General features: G+C 39.6%; 1 protein-coding gene across 1 annotated transcript; it reads left to right on the top strand.

Annotated features, from left to right (window-relative positions):
* The first annotated feature begins 703 nt into the window (after window positions 1–703).
* LOC143115308 (olfactory receptor 11H6-like) lies at window positions 704–12,279 on the top strand. Its single transcript, XM_076277279.1, has 2 exons — window positions 704–1,780; window positions 12,142–12,279. Exons 1-2 carry the CDS (start codon window positions 704–706, stop codon window positions 12,277–12,279), a joined length of 1,215 nt encoding a protein of 404 aa, XP_076133394.1.
* Window positions 12,280–15,817: the final 3,538 nt, after the last annotated feature.

Genomic DNA, 15,817 nt, shown 5'->3' with positions numbered 1-15,817 from the left:
CATGAATATATTATTAGGAGTGATAACTTAAAAACATCAACTCCATTTCCAGTGTCAATTTTGTTAGTTTTAACAATGGTTTTAAAATGATCAGGTTCATTGAACTTATCAACGATTTAAGTAGTGATTACTTAAAATGTTTGTTTGTCAAATTATTATGTTTCAGTTCATCAACTTCCTAAACAATTGAATGTGAACTTCTAGTTTAGAGTAGTAATTACTTAAAATGTTTGTTTGTTGAAATTATTTGTTTTAATGTTGTTCATTTTCTCAAAGATTTGGAGTCTTAAGAGCTTGTCTGACTAATGTAACAATAACTTAAAACATCTATTTCTCACATTATTCTTTTTAATTTTATCCTTGTCCTTAAAGATTTTGAGCATTAAAAAAAGTCTCATTTTAAGTAGAAATTACTTAAAATATTTTTTAACATAGCTAAATATTTGAGGTAATCAGTTTCATCAAATATTTTGAGTTCATTGAACCTGTTGGGGTTTACAGTGTATAGGCGTCATTGAAGGAAGTGGGAAATAATATAATAATAATTTCAACCTGATTATTGGTGGGGACATTTCAGTCGTCATTTGACATTGTGGACACGTCCTTACATGTAAGTCCCCACGCAAATCTACGCCCATGTATGAATGGGATGAAATGATAGCCTATGGTTCATTCCTCTCCAATCCAGAATTAAACTCCGTTGATGTCGACTGTGGGACCCTGCCTTCAGAAAATCCTTGCAGTCCAGCAGGAAGACCTAATCAGAGTTGGCAAAAGTGTCATGATGGCAACGCGCGGATTTAAAAACACCACGGAAATAACAACGGAGGAGGTCGGAGAGTGCATCTTCGGTGTGATGCTGCCGTCGGAAATAACAGTACAAGCACTTCTGTGGACTACAGTGCTTCTTGTCATAGTCGCTATAACTGTCAATGGATGCACACTTTTTGGACTTAAGCAGTCGAAAGATCTCACCTGGACCCCGCGTTTTGTTTTGTTAAAGAATCTTATTTTGTGTGACGTTCTTCTCATCATCACACAAGGTCCTACAGTAACCTACTGTCTGTTTCAGAGGACCACGTTGCCTTTAGGGAACTGGTGTTTTATCCAGTATTTCCTGAACACAGTCTGCATTTTCTGCTCACTTCTTACCATCACTTGCATGGCCATGGAACGCTATTTATATGTGTGTCAGGTCATCCACTACGTGAGAATCCTCACCTTTCGTCGCATGTGTGTCATTGTGGGGACCAACTGGCTGCTGTCTCTATGTGTGGCGTCTGTCACTATCATCCTTCTGCATCTCGGGCGAGACCAGGATACCCCGTCCGCGCGGCACAGCACTTTCGGACTCTTGTGTGAGCCGGACACGCTGGAAACCTCCTTGGGCAACCCTCGGGCACTGGCTGTTTTTCGGAAGCTGTCGGTTTTCACCGTGACTATAGCTTGTCTGCTGAGCTACGCATTCTCCTACCTGCGTATGTACCAGGACGCGAGCAACGCGTTGCAACCGTTCCAACAGGTGAACAGACGGGCGCGCAACACCGGGCTCTTCTACTGCGCAATGTTGCTGCTCCAGCTGCTACCCTTCTTCGCCAAGATCATCTCGGACGTCATCTGGGAGCTGGAGGGCGCTGTGTCCATGGTATCCGACGCGTGTCCCGTCCGGTCTCCTTCACCAACGGCTGGCAGTCTCCACATTGCACTCGTGGTGCTCCTTCTTGTGCCGCCTTGCATCAACCCTCTAGTCTATGGCATGCGAAATCCAGAGGTTTACCAGGCATGTTCGAGGATGATCTGCTGCACAGCCAAGTTTGGGCTTGCATGTTCCCCTGGGAGGGGGCAAAACTCCACTGATGCAGAGGGGTCAACCCAAGGGCGCAGGAGGCACGGGGGACGTGGGGGATATGTCCCTCGCAGTGCTGAAGAGATGTCCGTCGTCGTCCTCACTTTTGATAAGGAAACGCACTTTTAATATAGGTACGCTAAATAAATAATAACCTATAGGGATTGCGCTAACTATGTAAAACTCCCCATTCACAGCATCACATCACTAACATCTACAGTGTAAGACTGCACAATCTCATATTCACTCTTTTCGATATCTGAAGCCAATTTGTCTACTAACAACCACCATAAAATAATCCAGGCTACTTGCTTAGTGTAAATCCTCAAATTATGGCTGGGGTCTTTTGCAAAGCACAGCATCTTTATTTAAGGCAAGCTGGTAGGCTATTCGAGGCAGGCTTTTTTTTAATTTCTAACCTGCATTTAGACATGCGTTTCGTTTGGAGCGGCATACTGGTAGGCTATCAAAAGCATAACATTTTCGGTTTAGTTTGGGATTTAATTTACTTTTGAACTGTTTGATTATATTGCTAAATGCTTAGACTGATGGGCACTGAAATCTGGGAGATATTTGATGGTTCACGGTTATGTTTCATGCAGTTGAAAAAGTGTCGGGATTGTGACATTGAAGTGAAACAAGCGCCGCTGTTTATTGCGAGACAAGGCAGCCATTAATTGAATAGGGGTTGTGCTGTAGCCTATAGAAACCTTTTTGCGTAGCCAAGTAGCCTAAATTGAGTTATTGTTTAATTATGCATGATTTAGTACTTTTTATTAAATTCGTAGGATGGAATGCACTGTAAACCCCAACAGGTTCAATGAACTCAAAATATTTGATGAAACTGATTAACTCAAAATATTTAGCTATGTTAAAACATATTTTAAGTAATTTGTACTTAAAATTAGACTAAATGTCTTTTTGGCACTAATTAACAGTTATTTCTTGCATCATTTAAATGTTAAATGTTTATTTGCAAACCATTGTTAATAGAAAAGTTAATGACTTATTATTATTTAACTAATTGTTATTAAACTGTGCTTCTGCCTATCCCAATATGAACCGTTCTCCATAGGACCCTTAGATAGATAGACAGATAGATACTTTATTGATCCCCAAGGGGAAATTCAAGAAAAAAACACGGAGCTACCTTGACATGCTGCCAGCGCCGGAACCGCTTGCAATAAAGTTGGTTAAGCTTAATTAATATATTAGTAGTATATAGCTATAAGCGTGGGGCCCCTTATAATAAAGTTGGTTCAGCTTAATTAATATATAAGTAAAATATAACTATCAGTATGGGGGACCCTTATAATAAAGTTGGTTAAGCTTAATTAATATATTAGTAATAGCTATCAGTGTGGAGCCCCTTATAATAAAGTTGGTTAAGCTTAATTAATATATTAGTAATATATAACTATCATGGGGGACCCTTATAATAAAGTTGGTTAAGCTTTATTAATATATTAGTAATATATAACTACTCAGACGGTGAAGGGACTGAGACCAAAACTGGCTTATCACATTTATTCCTTTAGGAAAAGTTAAAACAAAACAACAAGTAGTTGAATGGGCTATATTACATGCATCATTCCTATACCATCACTGTCAGCCCTTCTAGCAAGGGAGACATGCGTAATGGAATGTTCAGGTGCACAGAACGACAGTTTATTAATATTCTGAGGCAACGGTGTAGGTTTGTTCTGAGCTTTGGTGGGGACACTACCTACTAACCACTCCCCCCCCCCCCTCCCGAAAAAAAAAACACTCAACTCTTTCACCAACCACTATAGATATATAAAATGAAAATGTGCTACTGTCCAACTTGATCTAACTATACTGTGTAGCCTACATAATCGGATTTTATGTAGGCTATATTTAACATTTAGCATTTATTTTCTATTTGGTCTGTTATGAAATCATGCATTGACCCATTTAGGCACAGCTCAGTTAAATTTAAATGCACGTTTAAAACTTAAATACATGCCTGCTTAGCATTTTGTGAAAATAAATCATTAAGGCTACATTGACAAACTCTTAACCGTGAGCTGCCTGTATATTCTCTGATTGTTATATTTACAGATATCTAGGCAATGTAAGCACAGCTCAGTTCTAAGAAATGCTTAAAGCCGAAAGACCATGTTGAATTTTGCTACAATTTATTTCAAAATCGGATTACTCTGGAACAATTTAGCCTACACCTTTTTGTTCGGTAAGGTCTGCTGTTTATTCTGATATATGGTTTGTCATGTGTTGCGAGTGTGTAGGCCTACTGTTATAGCAATTTCGTAATTATTGAAAATTATTATTTGGTTTTGTAACATGGAATGGTTTTAAACTACATTTCCCTGCTTGATGTTGTGGCCTGCCATCTTTGATGTGACACGAGGGGGCAAAGGGTATATGACGTCGGGAACAGGTATTAGTTTGAAAGTTTGAGGCCGACGGATAATGGGAGTGGGGTGAATCACACTGCTTTTACCACTCTCTAGTTTACTAACACTTAAGAAACAGATTTTCGTTAAGATCATATCTATGGACTAATTTACAACGACCTTTCATTCATGATTATGTTTTGTACACGGACAATAAATTATTCTTGCAACGTAAACAAAGAGGTGCGTTAATCCAATCTGGCTCTACATTGTTCGCGGCCCATGGAACTTGGACATTAAAATGGACATTACACCTACGATATTCCACCGAGACGAATGGATGTGGAGATGGGCGCAGATAATAGTTATTAAATCTCTAATTTAATAATTAGTTATTTTTCTCGCGAACTGTTTATCACAGCAAATAGTAGCTAGCTAGCACCGATTAAAAGCTGAGAAAAGGCTCTTTCATCTGACACATGTGTGATGAGTAGCCTACCAACACATTTTGAAAATGCCACATAAAATAAGTCTAAGGTGTCATCCATTCTTTGATACAAAAACATCACTCAACCCTAGCCTTTGTATCCCTGTGGAGAGATGCAAAGGGATAACATTAGGCTAGGCTATTCTCATTGGTAAATAAATGCTTACAAAATATCCCTATAACTTATAATAATATAGGCTACACGTTGGCTACATTGTGACACTAGTAAATGGTGGACAAGTAAGTTATCACTTACCGTGATGGTGGTTCCTTGCACAGAACTGAAAACATGTCACACAGCCATCTGGTCCTGAGCGGAAAAATATTATGAACAGTATTATTTCACTTTTTTGCACAAAAGTCAGTCAGACAGTCTCTTCTTCTCTATCTATATAGGCAGACCTATCAGAGTACGTTGCCATTGTTCATGATTAGGCTATTGTCAGTAAGTTCGGAGCTACAACTTGGCTTCCTATCCGTGTTAACAAAACTGGAATTGACGTTAATATAAGACATATGCTATTGCTGCAGGGTTATTCAACTATGGTACTCTTTGACCTGGTAATTTTCAGAAAATGTAACATCTTTTAGTATATATTTTTGACATTTTATTCCAAAAGTCTAACTGTCATTTCCAGTATAAGTATATAAGTATATATAGCCTACTCTTTTCATCCCGTGAGGGAAATTTGGTCTCTGCATTTATCCCAATCCGTGAATTAGTGAAACACACTACACAGTGAACACACAGTGAAGTGAAGCACACACTAATCCCGATGCAGTGAGCTGCCTGCTACAGCCACGCTCGGGGAGCAGTGAGGGGTTAGGTGCCTTGCTCAAGGGCACATCAGCCGTTCCTACTGGTCTGAGTTCGAACCAGCAATCCTCCGGTTACAAGTCTGAAGCCCTAACCAGAAGGCCACGACTGCCCAATCACATGTTTCCAAAACACAACAAAACGTGTGTTTTCAAGCAAAAATAACATCTACTGTTCCAAATGTATTTTATTAAATATTACACATATCAGCCAAAATATTCAATTGATTAATTTTCCAGAAATGTTGTATGTTGTATTATTTTTACATGTTTAACTTAAATTATGTGTTGTGATGGAAATGACAAAGTGTGGTGGAGATGACACGACATACATAGACAAATTTAAGATTTAAAAGCATTAAGATTTAAAACAAAAAAATGCGTCCCTGCCATATGTTATGTAATTATGATGTTTTTTTTCTACTAGATTCTTTAGTAGGCCTACTATGAAGCAAATAAACTGTGTTTTACACAGTTTCGAACGTTATCACTCGATTGTATGGGCGTTATCACTCGTAATCAGCCTCATAGTTATGGGTTAGAAGGGGCCATCGACCTTCTAGCAGGTTCAGAAGGCTGTTATCATCTATTCGCATGGTTGATACTCCGATACGAACACATTAGGATCCCAGAATCTATCACGTGACACACTCAACCACAAAAAAGCGGAAACGCTGCATAGAGCGAGCCATGGAGAAAGTTAGGGACGTCAATTTTGTAAATAGCCTAATAATTGTGTTGTTTTTTGTTGTTTGGAACAAAATATAGGCCTACTTATCTGACCAACACTCCTTCATAGTGTACAAAGCCTAGAATCGCGCGAATTTAGTGCAATTTCTCAGTACAATTCAAAGGCTTGTAAGTAAAAGTCGTGGACAAATACGTGATTAGGTAAATAAATCATTGTTGACACGTTATGGTTAAATTATCGAAATGAGTAGGATTGTGCTATAATCCTGATAAACATATTAGGTGATGTTGTTTGACATTAAATTGTCTAGTCTTGTCAGTCTCACATTATCAGCTGTTCTTTGAGTCTGGGTAATTCATGGGACAAACTGTTATATCCTATAGGCCTACGACCGTTTTTCTGAAATATATAGCAATACAACATAGCCTATTGCATTCATTCCAAAATATTGCACTCAATCCAAAATATTGCATTCCTGCAGTGTACTACGTAGTGCAATGCAGCTTTTAATGTCCAAAATACAGTTTTTCCTGAATATGAACTACAGATATTCCTCCAAAACTACAGTGTTGAGACCTGAAGTTGTAGAGTTGTATTTTATAGTAGGCCTATTGTAGTATTTGAATATTTACCCACAACAGTTTTACCCTTGTCTCACCAATATACATTATCTGTATATTATCTGTAAAGGTGTCCTGATATTTTATTTAGGGATGGTCCTGCAAACTTTTCTAAACATATCTTAAATTTCTCCCATCTACTTATGTTTTCACAGATCCTTGCTCCTGATATCCTGATGTAGAGGTTGCATTTCATTTCATTATATAACTCCAACGCACACCTACACAAAGGAGCTGTTAAAGGGGTGTCCTGCTACAAACAACAAGACAGCCAGCATGTAAACAAGACCTTGTTTGTCCACTTCCTGAAGGGGCTGAAGCATGCTGGCCTTGACACCTCAGTCCTTGCTCCCATTTACAGCTGTGTTGTGGAACACATTCTCTCATCCTATGGTCTACTGCAGCGGGTGGTTATATCTTTCACACAAACATACGGGTATTTGTGGGCGTTTTTGCAAGGTAACCAGGTACGCCATGTTTTTGGAGGTGCAAACAAACGCTGCATTGCCATTGAGATCACATAGTAAGGAGCTGGCTCAAGGGTTATTTGTCGTGTTTAGTTGTATAATGAAAGCACAGCTTTTATAGCCATCCATGCGTATTTCCTTCTGGCTCTTTGGCTATGAATTTGGTAGCTATAGCGGACTATTTGACGTCTTTAGAACACTAAGCAGGTGGAGGTGTCAAATGTTGAGTTTCTCCAGTCTAGATTTTTTGACGTTAATCACTCCTATGATGTATTGCTATTGTCTATCCAAAGTAAAATACCTGTTTCGAAGTTAGCTGATGGTCAAATCAACCAAAACTCCGATTGTTTGCACCTCCAAGTGGTGTGTGACGTAGGTCTGTGACGCGAGTTTGTGTGAAAGAATCGGTATAGACGACAATTGACAGCAATCTACTCATTATCAATGACCTTTACACCAGTAGAGACATATGAGGTTTTCTACAGGTATTTTGCTAAACATAGCGGTTGTTAGGTTATTGCTAGGGTAACTGAGAAGGTTGCTATGGTGTTATGGTATATATGGTGGTTGCTATGCATGTTTCTAGGGTAATTATGTTGGTTGCTATGGTGGTTGCTAGATTGGCATTTTAGTGGTGGTTGCTAGGTTGTTAATAGGGTAACTGATAAGGTTGCTAGGGTAGATATGGTGGTTGCATGCTAAATTAAGTGGTTATTATGCTGGTTGCTAGGGTAATTGAGATGATTGCTAGGGTAGTCATGTTGGTTGACAATATCAAAGTGGTTGCTAGGTTGGCATTGTAGTGGTGGTTGCTAGGTTGTTGATAGGGTAACCAAGAAGGTTGCTAGAGTAGATATGGTGGTTGCTATGGTAAATAAAGTGGTTGCTAGGGTAATTGAGATGGTTGCTAGGGTAGTCATGTTGGTTGACAATATCAAAGTGGTTGCTAGATTGTTGCTAGGGTAATTGAGATGGTTACTAGGGTCGATATGGTGGTTGCTATGCTAAACATAGCGGTTGCTAGAGTAGTGGTGGCTAGCTTGTTGCTAGGGTAACTGAGAAGTTTGTTATGGTGTTGCTAGGGTAGATATAATGGGGGTTATGCTAACAAAACAGTTGCTATGCTGGTTGCAAGGTTAATCATGTTAGTTCCAATGGTGTTTGCTAGGTTGACATTATGGTAGTAGTTGTTAGGTTGTTGGTAGGGCAATTAAGATGATTGCTAGGGTAGTCATATTGGTTGACAATATCAAAGTGGTTGCTAGATTGTTGCTAGGGTAATTGAGATGGTTGCTAGGGTTGATATGGTGGTTGCTATGCTAAATATAGCAGTTGCTATGGTAGTGGTGGCTAGGTTGTTGCTAGGGTAACTGAGAAGTTTGTTATGGTGTTGCTAGGGGAGATATAGTGGGGGTTATGCTAAAAAAAACAGTTGCTATGCTAGTTGCAAGGTTAATCATGTTGTTTGCTATGGTAGTTGCTAGATTGGCATTTTAGTGGTGGTTGCTAGGTTGTTAATAGGGTAACTGATAAGGTTGCTAGGGTAGATATGGTGGTTGCATGCTAAATTAAGTGGTTGTTATGCTGGTTGCTAGGGTAATTGAGATGATTGCTAGGGTAGTCATGTTGGTTGACAATATCAAAGTGGTTGCTAGGTTGGCATTGTAGTGGTGGTTGCTAGGTTGTTGATAGGGTAACCAAGAAGGTTGCTAGAGTAGATATGGTGGTTGCTATGGTAAATAAAGTGGTTGCTAGGGTAATTGAGATGGTTGCTAGGGTAGTCATGTTGGTTGACAATATCAAAGTGGTTGCTAGATTGTTGCTAGGGTAATTGAGATGGTTGCAAGGTTAATCATGTTGGTTGCAATGGTGGTTGCTAGGTTGACATTATGGTAGTAGTTGTTAGATTGTTGGTAGGGTAATTAAGATGGTTGCTATGGTGGTTTCTAGGTTGACATTATGGTAGTAGTTGTTAGGTTGTTGGTAGGGTAATTAAGATGGTTGCTAGGGTAGTCATGTTGGTTGACAATATCAAAGTGGTTGCTAGATTGTTGCTAGGGTAATTGAGATGGTTGCTAGGGTTGATATGGTGGTTGCTATGCTAAATATAGTGGTTGCTATGGTAGTGGTGGCTAGGTTGTTGCTAGGGTAACTGAGAAGTTTGGTATGGTGTTGCTAGGGTAGATATAGTGGGGGTTATGCTAAAAAAAAGCAGTTGTTATACTGGTTGCTATATATTTTCTGAAAGCCCATAGCCTCTAGATGTCAATTAATATGAATCAAGACATGTCCTACCCTTCTACGTACTTTGGTGTATCATAAGGCGTACATAGGCCCATATTGTAGATCGAGAAACAAATTGTTCAGTTGATACATTTTGGCCTACACTGTTAAGGGACAGCTGAATTGACCACGTAAACCATATATTTTCTGAAAGCCCATAGCCTCTAGATGTCAATTAATATTAATTAATACATGTCCCACCTTCCTACTTATTCTGGTATATCATAAGGCGTACATAGTTCCATATTGTAGATCGGGAAACAAATTGTTCAGTCCCACATTTCTACTTACTTTGGTGCATCATATAAGCTTAAGCAATACTGCTATTTTTGCTCTTAGACTATAAAAATCCATAATCACATTAAAAACGCTAACTGGTTACAATTGTTTTTGAGAGCGAATTTCTTTTTTACTATTCTATTGTCATCCTTGTTTGGGACTTGAGTACTTCATTATCCCCTTCATGTGTCAATGTAAAATGTACATTAAAGCATCTTTGATAGAAAAGGACCCTCACTGATTTTTTTCCATGTTAATAATTACTTGAAAATATACAATTGTCTTTCACTTGTACTGGTTCTATATGTTCTGACCACTGACTGACTGCACCCTAATTATAATCAGCAAGGTCAAGGCTTAAATTAGTCTCAGATAAGTCTGTTTTTATCCCATGCATTATATATGCTAATGTTGTGAAGTAATTGGTGTGACCCTACAAAGGCCTGTCTGACCTATGACCTATTAACCTAAGCTTAGTAAATATGAGATCGGAGTTAAATTACCAGGGGGTCAAGAGCGTGCAGATTAGCTTCGGCATGTTAGCATACGCCATAGCAAGTATGGCGCCGCATGGAGCATTTGGAACCAGCTCTGTGCACGAAAGTCCATGTTGGGCACGAGCTCTCATGTAACATCTTTGGATGACACAAAATATACGTGTGAAATGGAATCAACCCTCACATATTCACTGACTGTAGCAACCCCTACAAATCCTTTTTATTTTTATCTTTGGCTCCGCCTCCTGGCAACACACAAGCAGCTAGAGGTCTCAAATTTCTAGTTTTAACCCCCTTATCAATATATGTGTCACATGTTGGTATTAGTTGATAATAACTGGTGTAACCCTTACACCCCTTACACCCCTCACCATTACAACAGATCAAGTGTCAGTCCAACTTAAGAAATTGTGCAGCAATAAAGCAGCGGGGCCTGACAGACTGTGTCCAAGGCTACTCAAGGCCTGTGCTGCTGAACTGGGGGAGCCACTGAAGCACATCTTCAATTTGAGCCTACGCCTTGGACAAGTTCCAACACTGTGGAAGACATCATGTCTTACCCCTGTCCCTAAGAAGCCACACCCTAGTGAGCTTAATGACTACAGACCTGTCGCTCTTAGGTGACCGTGATTTGTTCAAGTAAGAGTTGTTCCTGGACCAACATTCTAATGACGGTCCTGGACCAACAACTCTTTAACCAATCACAGCCTTGTGATGTCATCAATGTGAGCCTTCTGCTTCTCCCATTGCCATTTTGAAATTTCCCTCCAGAAACAACCAGTGGATCAACAACTTGTATCTCAATACAGGTAGGTCCTTGCATATTTGTGTGTAAATTAGTTGTAAAATAAAATAATTCTGAGTGGAATCTGAATATATGCACCTTAGATTTTTTTTATTTTCATTTTAGCTGAATTGGTTCCATGTTTGTCTAATGTTAGCTGCCAGGCTAGGGACCATACATTTACTGTAATACATTAGCTTCCTAATAGGTAATTCAGTGGCTATGCATCTTTTAAATAACTTATTTTCGAGGGGATACAGTAGGCTAGTTGAAGTAGCTTTGAAGCTCATTTAGCAATCTTGGTGCCGCTGTTATTATGTTACTAGGCTAGGGAACATACATTTATGCTACTAAATTAGCTTGCTAATAGGTAGATGCAGCATGCAACTATGTCAAGTGCCAAGCCGGTGTTATGTTAGTTCACTGGCTAAGGAGCACACTTTTGGACTACTAATGTAGCTTGGTAATAGGCTAAAGCAGTAGCTTTTGTTTGTACATGGTCCTGGAGCGATGTTGCCATGTTGGTCTTGGACAGCCATTAGAATGTTGTTCCAGGACCGACTTTAGAATGTTGGTTCAGGGCCGTCTTTAAATGTTGGTCCAGGACCCACATTGTCATGTTTGTCCAGGACCGTCTTTACAATGTTGGTCCAGGACCCATATTGTCATGTTTGTCCAGGACCGTCATTACAATGTTGTTCCAGGACCCACATTGCCATGTTTGTCCAGGACCGTCATTACAATGTTGGTCCAGGACAGACTTTACAATGTTGTCTTTACAATGTTGGCCCAGGACCGTCTTTACGATGTTGGTCAGGGACCATCTTTAGAATTTTGGTCCAGAGACCCAATAGTTGATATAGCTTTGAAGCTCATTTAGCAATCTTGTTGCCATGGTAATTCGTGCTAATGTTAGAAAAAATAGCTTGCTAATAGGCAATAGAGATCCTTTATACAATAAGCTGCAAAATATTTTTTCTGCTTTGTTTATTCCAGGTCCATCATAGGAAGTTTGTCCAGGTACATCACAGGGAAGTTGGTTCAGGTCCATCACAGGGAAGCTGGTCCAGGTCCATCACAGTGAAGCTGGTTCAGGTCCATCATAAGGAAGCTGGTCCAGGCCCATCACAGTGAAGCTGGTCCAGGTCAATCACAGGGAAGTTGGTCCAGGTCCATCATAAGGAAGTTGACCCTGGTCCATCACAGTGAAGCTGGTCCAGGTCCATCACAGGGATGTTGGTCCAGGCTCATCATAAGAAAGTTGGTCCAGGTCCATCACAGGGAAGCTGGCCCAGGTCCATCATAAGAAATAGCACTCTGCAGTCTGCACACACTCTGCTCTGGTCTGGACCCAAATGAATGGTCAATAGCCTTGTGCAATGGCAGCAACGTCTGCTACACAAGCGATACATCACTGTTTCAATTTAATTTTCTCCTCATTCTTCTGTTTATACTATAATTTAAGGGGGTGGGACATGGAACAGCAGTTTAAGAAACATGAGTTTAGTAGGGGATTGACTTTTGCCATGTTAAGCTATGGAGACTGACGGAGTGTGGGTCGGTAAGACTACTTTTTTGGAAAAATATACTGAATTATATTTTATGTGTCAAAAATATATATTTTTGTCATATTTGTCAATACTAGTGCAGTGCCCGTTCAAACATGCTATTCCTGTAGCCCAATTACATGCCTGCAGGTAGACCTGCTTTAAAAATAGGATAGGGAAAAACATAATTCCAGGTAAGCATTCAATAATGAATAGGCCTACAGATAATATAATAAATGTGAAGTGAGCAGAATTTAATCATGGCTACATGTGTCATAGTCAAAGTTTTTTTTTTTTTTTTTCCCCCGTCATCTACTTCCTGAATTTTTGGTCAACGATACCTGGGACACTGAACCACCGGGGCACATGAAATTTGGTGGGTATGTAGCCCCACTAGACTTTTACGGAAAAATTTCGTTTCGTCCCCGGGGGCCACTCCCCCCCCCCCCGTTCTGGGCCCCCCGAACCGCAAAAAAAGTTTTTCCTAAATAACTACCTGAACCGTGGCACTGAGGATGAAGAATCTTTTATGGTATGGTATGTTGGTCTCAAGGGCCCACATCAACCTGGCCCATAATCACTCATTTGTGATTTGCACCCCCCCGGTAAAAAATGAAAATGCAATATTATTCTGCTTTAATCACCCCTATCTTCAGTTAAGATGTTCAGATCTGCACCAAATTTTATGTGTATGATTGACCTGGCATTCCCTGGGGGTATGCCAAGTTTCGTAGAATTTCATCCATGGGGGGGGGTCTAAAAAAAATTAGGTTATGTGTACATTTAGTGACTGTACACTTATTGGCCTGTAGATGGCGGTGCACACATATACACATGCACACACACACAGGCACCCACATACTATCGGTATTAGAACGGCCGATACATAATTACAAATTCAGTAGGATTAAAAGAAAGCCAAAATAAATATTCATCATCATCATCATGACTGCATTTCCAGTATTGGCGATAAGTAGTCGTTTGTCCACTAGATGGCGCATCGTTGCAGTGAGACGTAATTTTGTTGGAAGTTAAAAGTAGGTTGGAAAAACAATGGACGCTTCCTAGAAGGACTGTTTACCGCAGAGAACGTCTAATAAGGATAGGACGATGTCCACATGAAATGTAATTCCCATTTCTTCTTGAAGCCGAAATAAATCTGAGGATGTTTATCGGACATGCTTGGTTTTTACTGCAGGTACGTTAATGTTATAATATCAATACCTAGGTATGTTACCGTTAGCGTTGGTTGAGTGATGGAGGCCAATTTGATTGATTGCATTTGTAGAAAACTATAAATGCGGTTATACCAAGCAAATTGAAAGCAGCACTGTAATTGTATCTTTCGACTGTCATTTGTTGCACATGCTACAAAAATCATTCTGTGCAATGTAAGATTTACCAACGTTACACCGGTCTGATACAGTTTTGCCTATACATGCGTGAGACTGAGACGCCTGTTTATTAAGTATCCAAACAATGACACCTTCATTTCATTATGGCTGCTTTAGCAACACACCTTAAGCTACTGTGTAGTGGGTCCCATTTAGAAGTGATTACTTCATTCGCGCTTTCCTTGACTCATGGAGCTGCGTGAATTTTATTACAACTTTTCGCCACGATATGGCAGTTTAAGTCCGCTTGATACTGTAAGGCATGAGCCATTGGTTTCCAAAAGAGATTTTATTTGTGTCGCCAGCATAGCCTATTGACAATTTATGTTGTAAATAGGCCTACCTTATAAGCCTACCTGTAGCTTAGGGAAGCTAACAGCTTTCTATTAGGATCTAGTTTGTTAGAGTTTTGTCATAACTCCCTGATGCATTTTTGCATTTAGAATAGCCAGAGCGTGGATATCTCAATCGGAAAATTAAACAATATCGGGTGCCTATGGACTAGGCTGGGTGAACCTGATCCAGCCTGATCCTGAACCAGCCTGATCTGCCCGCTATTTATTTTTAGATTTCTTAAAAGATTGAGCTTGTTCGGTGAAAGCCAGACTAGCCATGGACCTCAGTTACACAATGCAAGGGAACATGAATCAGCCTATATTTGCACGAACAATAATGGACAACAGCTCTTCAACTTTGGCCCGTTAAAATGTGTATGAACAGTCTAGCGACGCATTTCATCAAGGCCCATTTGGACATGTCAGTTATTTGCACCACTGGTTAGATGTAAAACAGCATTTCGTTTCAGACTACTGTTACTTAATTTGTGCATTAACAATAACGTTTCAGACTACTGTTACTTAATTTGTGCATTGACAATAAAGTATCACATGAACTAAAGATGACTAAAATCTTATGTAGAAGAAGAAACATTCACAAAAAATCCATCCATCCAAAAATGACCTTTGTTTTTGATAGCTGTTGAAAACGGCATGGAACTGACAGAGATGTTTTTTGTTTATAAATAAATAAATAAATAAATAACATTATGCTGATACCTTTTGCTTTTCCCAAATACAATGTAGCCTACAGGTGTAAGTGACCTTTCATTAATCCAGTTGCAATGGATGAACTGTGATGAACTGCCCTACTTGTGATTGTTTAGAGATTTTAAAGGTTTTATAACAATGCTACATCTTCTTTGGCTATTCTACAATCTATTCACCTTTTCAGCACCAGTAGGCTACTTTCTGTGCAGCCGCACACACACACTCAGGCATGCCAGACAAGCATACACAAAAGTTTCAAGAGTGGGAGATGGAGTAAAATATGGAGACAAATTGAAGTGTGATTTCTTTTCGCGGAACGGATGTACAGGACTGAGCGGCGGTCATATTTTGTACCGCTATGCGGTACATCTAGTTATTTTACAATCTCAGAGAATCATATTTATTGATTGCAAAAGAGTTTGGGAAGATTGTGGAATGACAGTGGCAACATAGAATAGCATTCACAATTTATTGGAACATTGTAACATAATGTGTCACAAAAGAACAGTTAACATCGCTATAGAGTCAGGGACATCAGTATAACTTTACCCAATATAGCCTTTAACTTTTTCTTTTTGGGTAATCTTTGAACTGTTGAGTCACATTTCCTATTTGGAAACAGTGGCTGATCTTGCATACATTATTTGGGGACTTGCTGACTGCAGATTTACAGTAGAAACCGATA

Source organism: Alosa pseudoharengus, unplaced genomic scaffold, assembly GCF_046254945.1.
Source record: "Alosa pseudoharengus isolate Yale_2024_CS ecotype anadromous, Long Island Sound unplaced genomic scaffold, YU_APseudo_1.1 YU_APseudo_1.1_scf_9, whole genome shotgun sequence".
Classification (NCBI taxonomy): Eukaryota; Metazoa; Chordata; class Actinopteri; order Clupeiformes; family Clupeidae; genus Alosa; species Alosa pseudoharengus.
This window is presented reverse-complemented; position numbering and strand designations above follow the sequence as displayed.